The 20,005-nt window shown below is 26.2% G+C and overlaps 2 protein-coding genes across 2 annotated transcripts; both read left to right on the forward strand.

The window, feature by feature from the left end:
* LOC132951199 (syntaxin-like) lies at positions 1-12,327 on the forward strand. Its single transcript, XM_061022967.1, has 9 exons — positions 1-188; positions 6,640-6,768; positions 7,210-7,309; positions 7,443-7,517; positions 9,382-9,579; positions 9,690-9,766; positions 9,894-10,031; positions 11,693-11,803; positions 11,918-12,327. The coding sequence occupies exons 1-9, from the start codon at positions 156-158 to the stop codon at positions 12,017-12,019; spliced, it is 963 nt and encodes a 320-aa protein (XP_060878950.1). The 5' UTR covers positions 1-155; the 3' UTR covers positions 12,020-12,327.
* Positions 12,328-15,310: 2,983 nt separating this feature from the next.
* Positions 15,311-16,691, forward strand: LOC132950318 (small ribosomal subunit protein eS21-like). The gene is made up of 4 exons (XM_061021722.1): positions 15,311-15,509; positions 15,642-15,777; positions 16,494-16,549; positions 16,617-16,691. The coding sequence occupies exons 1-4, from the start codon at positions 15,460-15,462 to the stop codon at positions 16,624-16,626; spliced, it is 252 nt and encodes an 83-aa protein (XP_060877705.1). The 5' UTR covers positions 15,311-15,459; the 3' UTR covers positions 16,627-16,691.
* The last annotated feature ends 3,314 nt before the right edge of the window (positions 16,692-20,005 follow it).

Consider the following 20,005-nt stretch of genomic DNA (forward strand, 5'->3'; position numbering starts at 1 on the left):
TATCGTCATTTCAGTTTCGATTTTGTTAGCGCCGAGTGTACAGTGTCACAATAATGTGTTTAGTAGTTTAGTACCTATCGTACTCAAGTGTAAACTTTATTGTCTAACATGTTTTTTCTGCTAAAGTGAATAGTATTTAATTATTTTTTCCAATTATGATTAAAGATAGACTGAAAGAATTACAAGCTGTAAGTAGTTTATTACAATATTATTTGTTGGCGATATGAATAAATTAAAACAATATGAAAAAATAATCTTATAAAATATGTGGATACACTTTTATTCATATTTTCGTCATTAATTCATTATATAAACGGATAATACCTATAGGCTATAACGCTTTGTTATCTAAATAGGTATGCTTTAATGAGGTACCTAGCATAGTTTTTTTCATAAACCTGCAGAACAGTTTAAATATATAAACCTGTAAGTTACATACATATTCAATATTACATAAATATTTAATTTAACTAGGTACATATTTTATAATAGTATAGGTATATTCGTAAACTTAGTACGGCAGTAGGTAGTAATACTTTTCAATGTATGATTTAAAATATAAGTTGTTAGCTGTTAAATTTAATCATAGTACGTCCATGATTATAATAAATAACTGAAAAAAAACAATGGCAGGCACATAAGTGGTAGATATATCATATATAAGTTGGAAAACTTACTTTTTACTAAAAAATGCAATAACAAAATGCTTCAATTGCTTGTGCAATATTTTAAAAAGTTTCATTTTCCGAATCTCCAATAAAATTTCGATTTAGTATTTGTCATATTATATTTAATTCATAATCTATTAATTAGCATTTGATAACTCCATTATTTAATTGCCCATTGTATTACAAAATTAATATCAGTATTCAGTAACAAACTATAACCTTGGATTTGAAATATTTGATTGAGACATATACCTATGTAATTATTGTGACTTAATTGCACTTGTCTTATCTACTGCAGAAAACCGAAACTTTCGAAACTCAATTGAAAATATTTTTTAGCATTGTTAGATGAAACCGAAAGATTTTGAATTAAAATAACATAAATTGTGTTAAAACTGAAAATAAATATCGGTTACAAAAAGTGCATCTTAAGTAGGAAATAAATCATTTTTAGGATAGTATTTTTGTTCTCGTTGTTTTTCAGTTGATTAACTATGTAAATATTCGTTTTGACAGGCTGAACAAAATACAATCTTCAACATTCTAATTTGTTTTGTGTATACACAGAGCATAGCTAAATAGATAATAAATCTATACCCGCGATACAGAGTGCAGGTAGTGGCCGTCCACAAAAGTTGATTGTGTCGTAGGTAGGTACCTAATACATATATAGTACAATGAATAGACCATCCTCGTTGCAGTATGATGGGTTGTTTAGAATAAAAAAACTCGACACGATTAAATAAAACGTGGGACATTATTTTTAAATATTATGCTCATTATAATATTATTTTGGTGTACCTACACATCAACCACGATACAACGTGTGTACCTACCTATGTAAATTGACTATAAATAAAAATTTAAATTTTCACGTAGTTTGTATATATTTTATATTATTATTTATACTTGATATACCACGTATAGGTATATATAAATATATTTTTTTACCACAAACATTACATACACAATTGGTTTATTGTTGTGCCAACTGCAGTCCTGATCTATCTGCTGAAAATAGCACCAATTAATTTTCCCTAACACAATGACTTCAAGGCCTGCATATAGGTGAGTGCCGCTGTAGTTAATATTCGGTAGTGCGGAACCATAAGGAACATTATTTTTATTGTATTCATAATATATATAACAATAATTCATAGCGAATAAAAGGCCGTATTAGTCAAACACAAAATACTGGAAAGAAAAAAAACGATTAGCCATATTATATCTGTTATAGTTGTATTTGTATACTTAAAAAATATAATGTTTTTTAGATCAACAAACAAGATTTTATGTAGAAGGACAGGACGGCACGCCGTCAGCACTCAACACATAATACTATATTATATTACTTAAAACATTAAAATATATATTATAAAGATGATAACATTGATGTAGTCTTAGATACTCCAAAAAAAAAACAACATAATACTGTTTGCATTTTATTGTGTTAATATAGATATTATATTATATGTGCTGCAGTTATTGGTTAGCGTTAGCTAACATCGATATAAAACGAGGGAAATAATATGAAATATACCATACGTAGGTAATACCTATATAATGAAAATTGTTGTAAATTTTACTTCTCGCTGAAGACGACATATTTTATTTATCCGGGTAGACAGAACAATTTTAATATTTTAATTTCGTACGTATAATTGGGTAGGTATTTAATTATATAAATTATAATATATTATATTCTGATTTTTATTTTTTTTCATCATATAATTTATCTATAATTGTTATGATTAATCTATATTATGTTGTAACCTTATACAATAATATGTTCCATATTACTACGGTATACAATAATACAGTAATTTGGGCTAAACAGTTATAGATTTAATATGTCAATATGTCATTGAACTATTAAAATATAATATTATCTATACATCATAAGTACATTAAAACATTAATTATATTATACATTATGAGGGCACCTAATACCTATATCTACGTAATTTGTAATTTGGACAATATAATGTACAATATAGATGATATTGAATGTATGATTTTGATTGAATATAAATTATAATTTATATTAAATATTAATTTAAGATGAGAAAGCCGTCTATGGCTTGTAATATTTTATATAAACATAAAATAAAAAATAAAATCTCGTTAAATATAAATCATGGACCGATGATTTTTCAATTAAAAACTCCATGTTTAATATCTAATTCTAATATATCATGAATCATAATTCATAACCCATATAAGCTAGAATACTAGATATTACTTAAATAGTAAGTACTTCGCTATTATTTTAAATTTTTTAATACCAACATAATTATGTCGAGATTAAATTTAACCAATTAAAATAAAATAACTGTATTGGAATTTCATTTTACCTAATTATTGTACTAATTATACGTTGTAGTTAAAACTTAAAACAACTGATCAATTCAAAATTGTATACTAAAAAGATAAATTTTAAGTGATAAATGATAATGATAAATTAATAATGAAATACACGTACAAATCCCAAACGTGTTGGAAGTATTGAGATAAAAAGCTGAGATTGTATGACAGTGCATGTCGTTTTTTTTTGTTTTTTTTTTTCCAACACTTATTGATCATTTGAGAATAGGTAAATATTAATTAAATATAAATATTTTTTTTACAAAACCAGTATGTGAAGAGCATTAGGTATAAATGAAAAATTTAAATTGCTTGAAAATCTTTGAGTTAGATCATGGTAGCACTTGAATGGCTTTTGTTCATTAAGGTCTAAAATCGTTATCATAATTCAGTTGAATTTAAATATTAACCATACATGATGGTTAAAATTGAAGTTAAAATTGTTTCGACATGGATATTCAACTATAAATTAATTATTTCACCTCGATTGATTTTTGGTATTTTTTTATAATAAAAAAATGAACAACCGTGAATAGTTAAAATGTTTATTTTATAACTTTCTTTTGAGAATACAATTTTCAAAATATTTTGACTCTTTTCGAATTATTTATAAATAATTGCAATGCTATAGCTATATAGCTCGAACTTGCTTAGTGGGGGACCATCATATACACTATATTATTACGTTATATTTATATCATTATATGTAATACTCTGTATTAAAAATAAATAAATAAATAAAAAATAAATTTAAAAATATGAAATATCATATATACATAATAAATATATTCTAAAAGTTTCAAATATCCACGAATAATATTTTTAAATTACAACAAAATAACTAAAATCGTCATTCTTGGTTTTAATATGTAATTTCGTACAAATTTGAATTTAAAATGTTTGTAAAAAACAACCGAGTTAATATTTATTTTAAATTTTTTGGTTGCATTATGAAATATTTATGAGAATTTTTGTTTTAAATTTTCAATCCTTAGTTATAAAAATTGAACATTTTATATTTTTATAATTATTGATAAAACATAAAACTTTAAAGGCCTAAAAAAATTTGTGCGTATGTATTTTTAATATTTTTCAATTGCTGTTGTAACAATGTGTGAGGCACCTTGTATTCAATTTTCACGCTTTTTTACCCAACAAATAAAATTAAAAATAAAAAAAAACTAAGAAAATTTAAATTTGAATTGTCCGTAAACAGCTCAAAACTAGTTAAATATTTTGAAAATTGTATCAAGTTTAGTAATTGAGAAAATAAATTAAATGGTGTACCTACATTTCAATTATTTACAGTTATTTGTTTTTGAATTAGAACAAAAAGAGGAAATCGCTACATGAGAAATCGAGTAATTATCCAATGTTATAAAAATGTGTAGTTCAAATACACATAAAAATAATTTGGCTTTCCTGTAGATATTTTTTCATTGATAAAAATAAACAAACTTATGAGGAATCTTGTATTCATTTTTTAAATCTTAGATTTAAAATGAAAAATGTTTATGAATTTCTCACTCAAAATAACTTTTCATGATTTTTATGTATTTTGTTGAAATTCGAACTTCAAATGCTTATAAAAAAAAATTGTAACTGTGTATTCTTAATATTAGTCAACTGCCATTGAAACAATATATTAAAGACCTTGTCAAGCATTTTGGCCCAACGAATACAATTTTATTGACATTTATTGAAAAAGAAACTTAAAAAATTGGAAACTCAAAATTTCTGTCCTAGATTCACTTTTATATCAGAAAAGACGCTGTTGAAGAAAAACTAATCACTTTTACTGTCCTAAAAGATGATGATAGACACAAATAAAAAAACACACTTCATTGTAAAACCAAACGCTGCTACGTTTAGAATCTAAAATGATGTATTATTTGAACTATTTTTTTAACAGGAAATAGGAATTCAAAAATACGGTTTTATAGCTAAATACGCTCATCTTAAGAGGATGTCAGGGCACTATTTGTTTGCTCTCTTTGGCCCACGCGTAACATAGACAAAACGCATTTACGCAGATTCATTTTTCTATGTTTTTAAGTAATCTTAGAGTAAAATCAAAATTACAAAAAATATAGAGAATAATATTTTTGAGGGAATGACATATCGATTTGTATATATTATTGTCTCAAAACAATTTAAACATAACTTAAATTTACAACATTTTTTTGTTTATTTTGAAAGTAGAATACAAAGTCAAATAACAATAAAATATAAAATCGATAAGTCATTCCCTCAAAAATATTATTCTCTAAATTTTTTCTAATTGGTGATTTTACTCTAATATTACTTAAAAACATAGAAAACATGATTCTGCGTAAATGCGTTTTATCTATGTTGCGCGTGGGCAAGAGAGAGAAAACAAATAGTGCGCTGACATCCACATTAAGGTCTTAATTTTATTTTGAATCATAAATTCATAAGCATTATAAAAAAAAATAACTTTTAATTATGGTTGTAGCTCTACAGTCTGCATTACCTATACTAAATAATATGCATGTAAATAATTAACATAACTTATAAAAAAAAATATACCTATATAATCTTAGGTATATCTAAGTACTCTCTTCTTAAGATTATTTATTAGTTATTTTATGATGTCCAATTATCAATTAAAATATGACATATATTATATATAAAACACAGCGCTCTTTCATACATTACCTAAACTAGGTACCTATGCATTAAAAAAAAACATTCTATTGGTTAATTTTAATTGAAAATTAAATTTAAAATAGTATGTATACGGTTATTAACTATAGCCAGGTAAGTATGATGGCTATCAATTATTTGTTTGAATTTATATTTAAAAATATGTATCCGTTGAAACTATTAGAATAATATATCATTTTTAGTTAGGTAATACAAATTTGCCATAAGCAAAAATGGTTATTACAACATGATTTATAAAAGTGAACTATATATTTCTGGATTACATATATTATTAAGCATATACATATTATGGTTTAGACACCTGGATCTAAAATAATATCTCATTGGTGCTTTATATATTGGATTTAAAATAATAATGGTTTAGCCTTATCTGCTTCAAGTCTCCCTTACAAATGTCGCCTATGTTAAAGTGGATGTCAGTGCACCATTTGTTTTCTCTCTCTGACTCATGCGCTGCAACGTAGCACATTTACGATTAGCAGAACCTACCCTCTATTATTACTTTTAATATTAAAGTAAATTCGCCTTTTACCAAACTTTTAGTTAAGAACATTACCTATGTCGGCTTACCTACGTTGGGTTTTTTACAATATTTTAATTTTTATGCATTTTTAAATTGTAATAATTTACACACTCACGACTTACATAAAAATTAAAATATCATAAAATAGCCAACGTAGTGACCCAAGTAATCTTGACTTAAAGTTTAATAATAGGTGAATTCACTCTTATACTAAAAGTAACATCATACTATGGATATGGTTGTTTCTGTGAACGTACATTTGGTATATGGCACGTGGGTCAGAGAGAGAAAACCAAATATAGTGTGCTGACATCCTCCTGTTATAAGAGCCATTGGAACTCTCATTGTCAACATTTACATGCATCGTTTATTTATGGTTATCGTTTTTTTCCATAGATCGTTGAAGATGTATTTCCAAATCACGTCAACAGAATGGATTCCCGAAATAACATAAGAGGAGTGGACAACGTAGCTCTGGACATGCAATACTCAGAGTACGGATACATGGAACATTTCTTCGATCAGGTATAAAATATAAAGTCTAAAAATATATCCATTGTTGTTTAATGATAAGTATAAAATTATATCCCGAGTTCAGCGTTAAAAAAAATAGTATAATTTAATCGAAATTTGATTAATGATTATGACGTGAGTACTTTTATGGATTGTGTAATAGAAAGTTAATCAAACCCAACACTCATTATTACGATGTGCACCATGCTACCTACCTAAATTTATACTATAATATATAATATGTTTTATATATTATATGTACCTACTACCTTGGCAAAATAATAATATATATAAAATATGACGATAATAATAGATATAATTAGTATACATTTATATTTATTTATAGTCAAAGGTACTATAAGTTTATTTTTTTCGTTTGAAATAATTAAACAAAATTGTTTTAAAATTAATATAATACAAATCTAAAATCATAATACTGGATAAATATTACAGATCGAACAATGTCGGATAAAAATAAGACAAATCAAAGAGCATGTGGTGTTGATGAGGACGTTACACGGAAAGTTACTTCTTCTACCCAGGCAAGATGAAAGTATGATACTGTCGTATAATATACTATATATTATTATTTATTACTATAATAATATATTATAGCGACAACTGCGCCTTCGACAGTAAAAGTTTAATATAGATTATAATATTTTCTTTATTGAATTAATTTTCAGATATGAAACGAGATATAGATATAAAAACGGAAAATGTAAAAAAAATGGGTAAACAAGTCAGCACCACATTGAAAGGTTATAAAAATATATAAATATAATATAATAATAACAATATTTTATTCAATTTGGGCGGAACAATGCAATACTAATTGGAGGATTGAGTGCAACAACCATAAAATAAGTTTACCTTTTTCAAAAAATGGATTTTTTTATTAGATATTATGCTGATAAAACTGATTTACCTACATATTGGTGCAACAGACACCGTAATTCAGATATATATCTGAATATCTTCCACGAAGTTAAAATAGTAATGGGTTTATATTAAGACATAATGTATTGAAAATTTAAAATATATTCGTTTTGTAATTTGTAGGTATACATTATACAATGATACTTTATGTTTTAATTTGAAATCATAATATTTATAAAAAAAAAATTTAAGAAACTAGCTGATAACTCCAGGAGTATTATTCGTGTTTAAAATTATTTTCAACTTAACTACTGAAATCTAAGATACCAAAATAGGTACAGAGTATCATAAACTGTTATTTGAGGTTCAAAATAGTGTTGAATATTTTTTTATCTATATGTTATAAAGTGGACTTATATGGTTGTTAAGCTCAGCCTTTAAATATCTATATAATATATATATTATAATATAGGACATGTAAGTATTAAAAATAATAGAATATATTTTATTATAATATTATTAGGTTTGAACTTTTTTTTTCACACATATGTATTGTTATTGGTATTTGGTATATATATTTCGCACTTCTATTATATCATCAAACAGTTTCGTGAATATTCCATTGAAATGACACGGCAATAATAAACGCTCAATAATGCTATATGTTTTTTTATCGCATACGCGTATATGTATATATATATTCACAGAATATAGACGAGGTAATATCCTTAATAAAAAAAATCGTAAATGGTAATCTGTAGGCTGTCCAGAACGGATTCACGGGCATCAAGGTCTCGGACAACATTGGACTTCGGAAATGTCATAAATACTATATAATATATATAAAATAACAAAAATTATTCTTTAACACCGCCAAGGCCCTTCTTTGCGTTTCATTAAATGTTATACCGGACGTCTTGTCTTACTACCTAGTATTATTATTATTTTAAGTGACACATAAACATATCACTTCTTCAGTATCACACACTTGTGTATTTACTATTTAATATATTAGAAAAAACTACTCATACTTATAGCTGTAAGATGGCTGATGAGTATAGATAACCAAATATTAATTCAAATTCTGTTTAAGTACCTATATAATATATATATATATATATATATATAAATGCTTAGTAATACCAAAAGGAGGTGTTAATTGTTTTCTAAAATACAAAACTACTAACTAGATTTCTACATTTATAAATAATGTTTGCATAATCATTCTAATAATTTCACCGAAATAAAATTATACCTAATACTAATCATAAAAGTAATTGCTGAATCACTTTGTGTCAGAATTTAGTATTAATCAAAACCATTGTTATAATATAAAAAAAAATAATCATTATTTAGTCGCGCGACAGGAAATAATATAGTGACAAAGGAAAAACGTAAAATTCTAAAATAAAGTATGCGGTAAAATGTTGTAGTAAATAAAATAAACATGTACTTATAACAATTCTCCGAAACTATGTCTTGTATACATTTGACCGGATTAAAATCGTCCTGCACGTGAACACACGAAGAGATAATAATATACATATTAGATATTATCATATTAACATATTATCATATTATATGCGTCAGAAATCAGAATGTCACAGATAAAAATCGGATTAAAGTTATGTTTGCTTTGTAGAAATCTATTTAGGTATACTTTTACCCACGAAACTTGAAGAACCCGGAAGTGTGTAATCGTGCTCGTCGAGGCGTTTAAAATATTTGATGGGGTTTTCTTTTTAGGTCTAGAGAAACAGATCAACCAGGAAGAAGATGAGTCTTCCGGTGACAACGAACAAGTAAGCGCCGCGTTGCGGATACGAAAAACGCAACACGCCACCACGATACACATGTTGGTTGAAGCCCTGGCCGAATTCAACGCTGAGCAGATCATCTACAAAGAAAAATGCGAGGAACGCATGCAGAAAGTCGTGTCCATAGGTTAGTGTTAAAAATGTTTTTTTTTCAAATGGGGCATAATTATGACTTAATATACATAATCCGTCGTCGATCCAATTATATGATATGTTATTGTTATTATATTTTTGCAGCGAGAGCCGAAATATCCAACGATCAGTTCGACGAGCTAGTCAGCCAGGGAAATTATTCGGCCGTGTTCAACGGCAACGTAAGAGCTATTTTTGATTTTCTCATGTGCCTTTAGTCTTAAAAAGTACAAAATATATGAATTAGTCAGATTGTACTCGTGTAGAGTCGTGTGTGTAAATAAATATATTATGAATTAATGATTTTAGATAATTGCTGAAACACTGGAAGCCAGGAGCACGCTGCAAGAAGTCCAAGATAGACACTTGGAACTGCTGAAACTGGAGAAGAGCATCCAAGAGCTCCGAGACATGTTTGTCGAGATGGCCATGCTGGTCGAAAAGCAAGTATGACGATAATATAAATTATAAATATTATACGTGTATACTTATATAGGTATTAGGTAGGTACCTCATCTGTATATTCAAAGTCCTGCGTAAATATATATGTATATATATATATATACGTAAATTTCGTTTTAGATTCCGCTGCACCCAATAATTTGTATTCATCTCTGGTTATCACACATTCACACGTCATATAAATATATTTTTTATTATTAATTATTTTCATAATTTGTCGACTGATTGGAATATACGATAATAACTATAAAAAAAAATACACCTAGCTATAGTACTCTATAATCTATAGTATTATTCCAGAACCACGTACGTGGTCAAAACGTAACAAAAAGGTAACAAAATACTATGTGGTTCTTAACGCGTAATACTTATAAACGTACTATTGTCTATTATTATATTATCTTCTATACCTATCTGATGTTTAATACCAACAAGTTTCTTGTCGACGTGAGTCCCTACTGCGCTGTAATATTCTATTCTATTGTGTGCTGTACGGTTTTTGTCGTTGCAACTTTGTAAACAAAGTATTGTTGAAACAAACACATTTAGGTACATATATAAAGTTATACATTTAATATATTATCACATATTATTATCAGTAATCACTGTATCAATCACTGTTTTAAAATTGTAATTGTCCGTATTTAGTAAGAAACGCGTCTTAACTACCTATATTATATAGGTACTTATTTATTGTTCGTCACTACTAGCTTGTTAGTCTATTTCTCTTTGTAAATCAATTTTATTATAGTATGGAATTATGATTATAAATATTTAATATTATTATTATACCTGACTATATACCTAAATATAATATTGTTTGATCCATCGCAGTTCTAAAATCGGAAATACTATATTTAATAGATCTAATAATTATTTCCATGTGCCCATATCTTGTATTCATGTCCTCACGAAAGTCTATGAAAATAATATATAGTATTGTATTAATATGAAATGGATTTCACTTAGATATAAACAAGAATTTTAGAAATTCATTAAAATCTATTCACGTGTAATTTCCGATTGACTCGTGCATTTCATAAGAACTAATGAAAACATGATAAGTATCAACAAAAGTAAAACTGATATAACCGCTTGGTGGTGTGAATATCAATTTATTGAATAGGTACCTGCTTACATAATTCATCAAATATCAATATATACAATACAAGTGGATCCTTCGTATTAATAGATTTACATTTTTTTAATACATAATTATGTATTTGCCACTATATATACGTCCTAATCCATATAATTTTAATTATAATTATGTTAAAAAAATAGCAACTTTAGTAAATCTTTATTAATTCTTGAAAATTGGAATTCTAGGTAGGTACCTATATGCATTTTTTTTCGGAGTCTGTTGTATTTTTATACTAAAGTGGATGTCAATTATAATAAAATAAATCTATGAGTCATATTAATTAATCATGTTAAAATATATTCAATTCCAGATTAATTAGTGTGTGACGAGAATTTTTTTTGTTTTTTAATTTCATATTGCGTAACCACATTCTACAATACTCGTTATCATTACTAATTAATAATAATAATAATAATAATAATAATAATAATAATAATTTATCATACAATCATGTTGTTTTCAAAAATGTTATTAATGTTAAACTTGTTACTATTTCTTACAGGGTGACATAATTAATAGTATAGAACAACACGTGTTAAGAGCCGGAGAAGCTGCAGAAAACGCCAAAGTCGAAACCAAAAAAGCGGTCATATACACTAGTAAAGCAAGAATGGTACGAATGATAATATTATATTGTTTAAGGAAACGAATTTATATGTTGAACAAAATACAAACGAGTGCCTATAATATAAAATTTGTTTTAAATCCATTTAATTATCTGTTGCAGAAAAAAATCATCTTAATGATGATTTGTGCCTGTGTGGTCTTATGCGTGGTGGCGTGGTTGTACTCGAGTTTTTTCGGAAACGATGAAACCACTGAAACCTGACATTTCTATAACTTTTTTTTATATGATATATTTTAACTGTTAAGGTAAAATGCTGTGATATTTGTGCAAATATATATATTATTGTTCATGTATATATTATATAAAATATGTATGTAGATATATTATTACATCAGTACTATTATTGATTAAAATAATTGTTAGGTAAGTGGAATGTTATAATGACTATATTATTATTATCTATTTTTAATTTAGGTGCCTATTGTAATAATCGATATTTTCAAACGAACTGTTGTTATAAAAAGATCAACAAATAAACGTTTATTATAAATTATAATATTACCCATGTACTCGAAATCTTGAGAATAATTTTATTATTATTCGAGTGCGTGGCAAGAATTTCAAGATACACGACGTGTAGTTTTATTATACATAATAATATATTATGATAGCCGATAGGCCATAGGCATATGATTTGTAGATTTGTAAATCTGCGTAGTACCTAATAGTAATTCAAATTGTATAGATTACCTCTTTACTATTATAGTTATACCTTCGCTTCTACACCAGTATATATACAGGATATATCAAATATAAATGATAAATACACATTATACTATTATAAGCAATAGGCATAAATGCATAATGCATATTATATTATAGGTAGGTACTACAAAATAGTCTGTATTTATGGTATTCTGGGTATTCAGGCATTTAGCTATGGGGAACAGAAAAATCCGCCTACATTAGTAAAATCCAAATATATCAATCCAAATGTCTCCTTCGAATAACAAATGCTCCGTACTATGTCTAAAATTTGATACTCTAAATAAAAATGTTTCCATCACAATTCCCAACAGTACAAAACATTACCAAGATATTTTACAATAAAAAAAAATAGGTATGGGGTTTATAATAGGTACACATTTACGATTTACTATATTTATCATAGGCGCTGAAAATGCCTGTGACACAGTTGAATGGTTTGCTGGTTATTTGATAGTCAAATAATGAAAATTGGTGGTTCTAAATCTAAACTATTTTAAGTAGTTCTATACGTTCTTTTATTTCTTTACAGTAGTGAGTACAGATCGGTAAAATATGTTGATTGTTGATTTTTTTCATGCCTCGTGGTATTTTTTTAATAAAATGTGTTTCAAGTCTTCAACTGCATTATTATAGATTTATTGTTATAATCGTATAACGTATTATAGTATGTGGTTTAGATACTCTATATACCATATTATAATATCATTGATTATAAATACTAGTATTTATAATCAATGATAATATTAATCTGTAATGTATAATGTATTAATGTCTAATATAATATTATAAATTATTATGATAATATGTATAATGTACTATATATATCCAGATGCCCAGATATAGGTACATATCTGTATAATATGTACAGATATACACAATCCCGTTCACATATTATACACGGCTCTAAACCAATGGCGTCATTATTTAATTTTTTTTTTGGGGGGAGGACACAAATATCTACTCTAAATTATTATATATAGTGGTCTAATTGTTGGTGCTGGCCAATTTAATAGGACTGGAGTAATGGCCCTGAGGCCATAATAATAAATCGTTGTCAATTTTTATTTTTAAGGAACAAACTTAAGGACCACTTTAGAGAAGAATATAATAAAAATGACACTTTAACAGCTGGTTTATACGTCTTAGTCCCCCAAAAATATCCCTTATTGATTTAGATATAAGCCCCCTATATGTTATTTTTAATAAATAGTTTTGTTAGCCCCCCCCCCAGAATTTTAATCCTAGTTGCGCCTATGTTTAGTACACCAAAGCCATATAAAATTAAAAATATATTATGATTTGAGGAATCAAAATGTTTCATTGCATATTGACTTCTATGTTCTAAATTATTTGTATGATTGTATGTATGTATTTAAATACTTTTTTTTTATCAAATACAATTATTAATATTATTAAATATTGTCATTTTTAAATTTCCTATTACAAAAAAAATATATGAAAAATGAAGAGAGTTAATTCACTAAATTATCATACTTAATACTTTCAAAGTATTACAATTAAATTAACAAATAATAAATATTAATTATTAATTAATATATTGATTTTAAATACAATTCATAATATGTTGATATTGAGTTTAATACTAGTATTCATATTACCTATGTGTTACCAAAATGCATATATTTTGAATAGGTACCTTTTTATAAGCATATATTATAATAAATTATAATACATTTTATAACTCAAGATCCATAAAACCGATTTTGATCATTTTAATTAAATTTTAATACTATTATTAATATTTTTCAAAAGTATATTAAAACATTAATTTACTATACATTTTAATAATTTATCTGTGTGAAATAGTACATGTAATTTTAGTATTTACCTAATCTAGAAAAAAACAATTAATAATTTTGATTAAGGGGGCCTTGACAGTTTTACATTAAATTTAGGGAGCCTCTTCACAAATAAATTTGAGAAGCACTGCAGTAGATTATACTGTAAAATATCTTAATATATATAACTTGCTGTCCCGGTAAACGATCATGTTTGTAATGCTGCATTTCAATTTAAAAACTTTTTTCATTGTTTATTTTTTTAACATAATTTGTAGTTATTGAAGAAATATATAAACAACACTTTTGATAAAGGTTGGTTGCTCAATAATCAGTCAAATATTAACCAAATATATCATAACGCATTATGTCAAAACAAGAATGATATTTACTTGCAAAAGAAAAAAAATGAGCAAGTTGCTAAAAACAAGAAAACACTAAAAAAAAAAAATTAAACAATTTTTCAAAATTAGTTTGAAGTTTATAAGATAACTATTATTGAATAATATTATAATATAAAATATAAATAATATACCTAATCATATAATAAAATATGCAAAATATTTTAAACATGTTTTTAGAGTTTTTTAAGAGCACTAGAAAATAATACTCCACTCTACCTGACTACTATTAAAATTAGGAGCAGAATCATAATAGTTTTAATTTAATTTAAAGATTTTAAGAAGTATGCAAATTTACATCATATTTTATAACTGATGTTTATTCGATAAGACGATAAAAAAATATTGCAAATGATTAAAATGTAAATGAAATGTATAATTACAGGCTTCAAATAAAAAAAAAATTGCATTTCAATTCTTAAGTTTTAAGACATTTTGTATTTAACAGTATGAATACACAGGCCTTCATAGGACAGGAAGCGCGCTCTGGTGACTATAGAACTGTGGTAATATTTTCAATCAAAAGTGTATAATATGACGTATAGAAGGGTCCAGAGTGACGACACCTTATCAACCTTATCACCTTGCTTTTCATGTATTTACCACATAGACAATAAAGATAATATAAAATTATCCTTATTATTTACGATTTACTACCCTAAAATCACATTTCGTTATTCTTTCTATCTAGAATTTTGAATTATTGAGAAGTCAGAAACTTACAGAATTCAAAATGCAAAACGACGCCGGAGAATTTGTTGACTTGTACTGCCCAAGGAAGTGGTGAGCGTTTGTCGGATAACGGCTAATTTGTTTGTATTCATGACATCAAAAACGTCAAGACGTTCGAGAGCCACATTCCATTTTTCAGTGTTCGTGTTTTACTCACAAAAATTGTTGTAACTTTGTTAATAGCTCTGCCAGCAACCGTATCATCCCTGCTAAAGATCACGCTTCTATACAGATCAATTTAGCAGAAATTGACTCGGCCACTGGTCGCATAACCGGAAATCACAAAATCTTGACCATTAGTGGAGCTATTCGTCGTATGGTTAGTATGAATAATATATGCTTTTACATAAATATTTTGAATTTATATAAAAAGAGTATGTATTTATTGGCACATCTATGATAAAATTTGTTTTGTGGTGCTAATGGGAAATTTAAACATTTAGCAGCAACTTTAATACTTAATCAGTTGATTTGAAAATATATACTATACGTATTTATATAGACAAATGTTAATTTCAATGAATACTTATTAATAAACTTATAACAACAAATTACATTGTTTGGCTTTTAGCTTTTAATCTAACTTATGTTTTTCATTTGTATTTAACATTTGCTGTATATGACGCATATTATTTGCTTATGTCTATTCCAAATATTCTTTCAATTATTTAATTGATAATAATTCGGGGTTAGAAGTTTGTCATTTTTGTCAGTGTCGTGGAATATATTTTACTAAATATGTATATGAGCCATCATATTACAGTATTTCTAAAAATCTCATTTCTTACGTTGTTGATGTAATGAAATAAAAGATAATTTTTTATCCGCACTGGCCAATGTACATAACAAATAAATACACAGCAGACATGTTAAATTGCATAAGTAAATTTAACTCTCTTAACTGTTAAATCTGTAAGACAGGCTTCAGTCAGGTTTGGAGATTCAAAAAATAATTATTTGCCGTATATTTAAAGCATATAATCCAGCTATAAACAAAGTTTTTGTCTCATACTAATTCATAAATTTACTTTTTAGGGAGAGTCAGATGACTGCATAACGAGGTTAGCAAAAGAACACGGGATTGTAGCTAAGTAAGTAAATACTGTTTAGCCTATTTGAATAAAAACTAATTATGAATTGTCTGTTTTTTTTTTTCAGGAATTTCTAGAGTAACTAAAGTTATGAATTTATTCTATTTGAAAATGTGAATAATAAAAAAAAAATAAAAAACTATTTAGTGTTTTTATTTTTTGATATTTAATGTATTATTGAAAAGTCTGCAATGAATCAATAATGACCCTTTATTTATTTTATTTAAGCGTGTAATAATTTTTAAATTAATTCACTCTGTACCTACATTAAGCTTATGTTAAGTTAAAGAATAAGATTAAAACTTGGCTTACAAAGATTATTAATCTGTTGTATTAAATTGTGGCACGATGCCATAGGAGTAAATCTTAGGTTTTATACACCAGTGTATACTATTTAAGTTAAGAAACGTAGTCGGCAGCCGACTTGTGCGCAGGAACGCGGTAATACTACCCGGCAGGTATACAGATAACAGGGCTGCTACCATTACTAGAATTTAAAAAAGTGAGAAAAGTGACTAATTTTTGTATTAATAGTGACTTGACTTTTTTCACGAAATATCTTATAACTTTTAACTGGATGCTAACCAGATTTAAAATTGAATAATTAAAGTTAAATTAAAATGGTTTTTTCAACTTCACTATATTATTACTTAGGATGAATAAAAAACGTTTCTGATGGGAACAAATAAAAACTAGGTACCTAAGTCTCAGCAAGTAACAAATCGAGTTATATTATATTGTCATTAATTAATATTACATAACGAAATCAGTCTTCCTTGACTTTATGACTTAGTTAATTATATTTGAGTTCCAATTTAAAATAAAAGAAATATTTATATTTTAACAAAACTAAAAATGTTAACAAACATAAACATTTCAATACACAAAATGACTTGTTAATTTGCATATCTAAAGAAGCAATCTCCTATTGATACATAAAATAGTGACAATAAGTGACTTTTTTTATGAAAAAGTGAAAAAAAGTGACTTGGTAGCAGCCTTGAGATAATTTACTTGGTGGGAATAACAAACATTACAAACAAGTTTTGTCTGACAGTGGCTCAATAAAAACTGTTTCTTAACTATTCTACATATAGAAACAGATTAAATACATATTAATGAATCTTAAATACTAAGCAATTGGTGATAAATTATAATTATTTATACAGGGTTTTAATTATGATGTGCAGGTTTATGTACTTATTGATGAATATTATAATATTTTTCATCTTCATACTTCTATAATAATTTTAGATTCTTATCCGACCGATAAATGTATTGATTTTACTATGATGTATGTCATTTTTTTTTTGTGTCTGTCATCACAGTTTGGGGCAGTAACAAATATACTTAGTAATATTATAGGCTTGTAACCTACTGTAGGGCAGAGCCACACCCATTAGCTCACCTTTTATTTTATTTTACTGTTAAACATCAATTTCTGGTCTGAGTGATTTTCTTAAATGAATAATTAGGTGTACTATCATTCAATTGACAGATTTAACATAATATAGGTAGGTTGTATAATTTATTATTTTTTTTTTAATTAAACTTAAGCCCGGCGACTAAGGCCATTAGCTGTTGTAGGGGTTATGAACTGTGGTAGTGGTAAGGTTGGTATGGTAGGTTGTTTTTTTACGATTGTTAAGCTTACGGTAGATAGCAAACACGTGTATGTGGGGCAAGGTTTTTAACTACTATGAACCCGGGTGATCACCCATCCGGGAGCTAGTAGCTGTGGCCGTTACTTACTCCCAGTCCCATTCCGCGACTAGTAGCAGCCAACGCGCCACGCCAAGCCACAATTTTTTATTTTATTATTATTTTACTTTATATTCAACTTTAAAAATATAATTATGTAGTTTTAAATGGGTTTTGAGTCAATATATTATATTTACTATTTAGACAAATTGATACTTATTGGCTATTATGTCATACACAAAATATTATTCTCTATTTTTTTTAAATTTTCTTAAATTAATAATGGCAAATAATATAAAATTAATGAATTTTTTATATTATATTATACAATAGGAAATTAAGAATAATACATTAATTTATATATAAATATAAGTATAATTATTGGTTTAATAATATAATGAAAAATTGTATTACCGTAAATAATGTGTAATATACAACCATAATATATATACTTATATTTAGAGATGGAGAATTTACGTAAAAAAAATATCGGTAAATTTACCGGTAAATTTTACGGTAAATTTACCAATAATGTTGTAAAAATGGTAAAATAGCTAAATCTTAGAGCCATTGTTATTTTTTACTATTAGACATTAGTAAATACTAAATACGATTCGTATTAGGTACTAATGTTGTATACCTACTTGTTAAATCTAGTTCTTTCTAATAATAACAATAATTAACAAAAAATTTAAAAAATGAATCTAAAATATCTATTGTTCTGTATTAGACATTAGTAATTAGTACATTTTATGAAATATGAATATTGAATTATTCATATTACAATTAATAAATAATTTAAACTAAACTAAACTATCAAAATTCACATTACCTTTATTTCTTTTTAAGTCAAAACATTTATATTTAGACTTAACTTTTGTATTGATAATAGTATATTATCAATATCACATTATCTGCATTCTTGGTATCTCCCTATAAAATCTTTCCTAATTACCTACTGATATTTAATGTTCTAATATATATTAGGGGTGGCAGAATATTGATTTTATAGTATATAACAAACTATATAAACAATAACAAGTATATAAATTATAAATATTACAAATGATAATATCACAGAAGTTCCTTTTTCGGTTTACCTACTTTGGTCCAACCTGTTTATTACCTATATTAAGATTCATCTTAAACCGTGATTAGTACTTTATTCATTATTGTATTGTTAACATTTGATAAAAAATATATCTCTTTACAATTTAGACTAGGCGTTTTCGATTTCATTTGATTAGAGAGGTCACACAACATTTTTTTTTGGTAAAAAATAATTTACCGGTAAAAAAAAATTGGTAAAATTTACGGTAAATTTTTTTACCGGTAAAAAATTACCTGGTAAATTTACTCCACTCACATCTCTACTTATATTGACTTATAAGTAGAGTGGGATGTTGATGACCTTAAAAAGTATCAAAAATTACAAAAAAATGCTTTAACACCCTAAAAAATATAAAAAAAATGACCTAAAGAATGTAAGTGAACAAAATTTAGTTAACATTTAAATTTTAAGTTTAATTTACAGTAAAAAAATAGATATGAAATTATTTAGATCTGTATCGGTCCGCAATAAATTTGGTTCCAACAAAAACTCCCAAAAATAATACTAACATTTTTTCTTTAAATAAATTTTGTTTAAAATCAAAAATATGCTTGCAAGATAGTACTACCTTAAATCGTGCACTGTACAAAAAATGACTTATAACATGAGAAAATTATCTGAAAATCTAAAAAAAAAATTTGTTT

The sequence above is a fragment of the Metopolophium dirhodum genome, chromosome 8, assembly GCF_019925205.1.
Source record: "Metopolophium dirhodum isolate CAU chromosome 8, ASM1992520v1, whole genome shotgun sequence".
Classification (NCBI taxonomy): Eukaryota; Metazoa; Arthropoda; class Insecta; order Hemiptera; family Aphididae; genus Metopolophium; species Metopolophium dirhodum.

Excerpts from the sequence above, each read along its gene's own strand:
- LOC132950318 (XM_061021722.1), top strand. The coding sequence starts at position 15,460 with ATGCAAAACGACGCCGGAGAATTTGTTGACTTGTACTGCCCAAGGAAG. Across the intron at positions 15,510-15,641 it reads TTGTACTGCCCAAGGAAGTG|CTCTGCCAGCAACCGTATCA; the intron begins GTGAGCGTTTGT and ends CTTTGTTAATAG. Across the intron at positions 15,778-16,493 it reads GTGGAGCTATTCGTCGTATG|GGAGAGTCAGATGACTGCAT; the intron begins GTTAGTATGAAT and ends TTTACTTTTTAG.
- LOC132951199 (XM_061022967.1), top strand. The coding sequence starts at position 156 with ATGATTAAAGATAGACTGAAAGAATTACAAGCT. Across the intron at positions 6,769-7,209 it reads TGGAACATTTCTTCGATCAG|ATCGAACAATGTCGGATAAA; the intron begins GTATAAAATATA and ends TAAATATTACAG. Across the intron at positions 11,804-11,917 it reads ACACTAGTAAAGCAAGAATG|AAAAAAATCATCTTAATGAT; the intron begins GTACGAATGATA and ends TATCTGTTGCAG.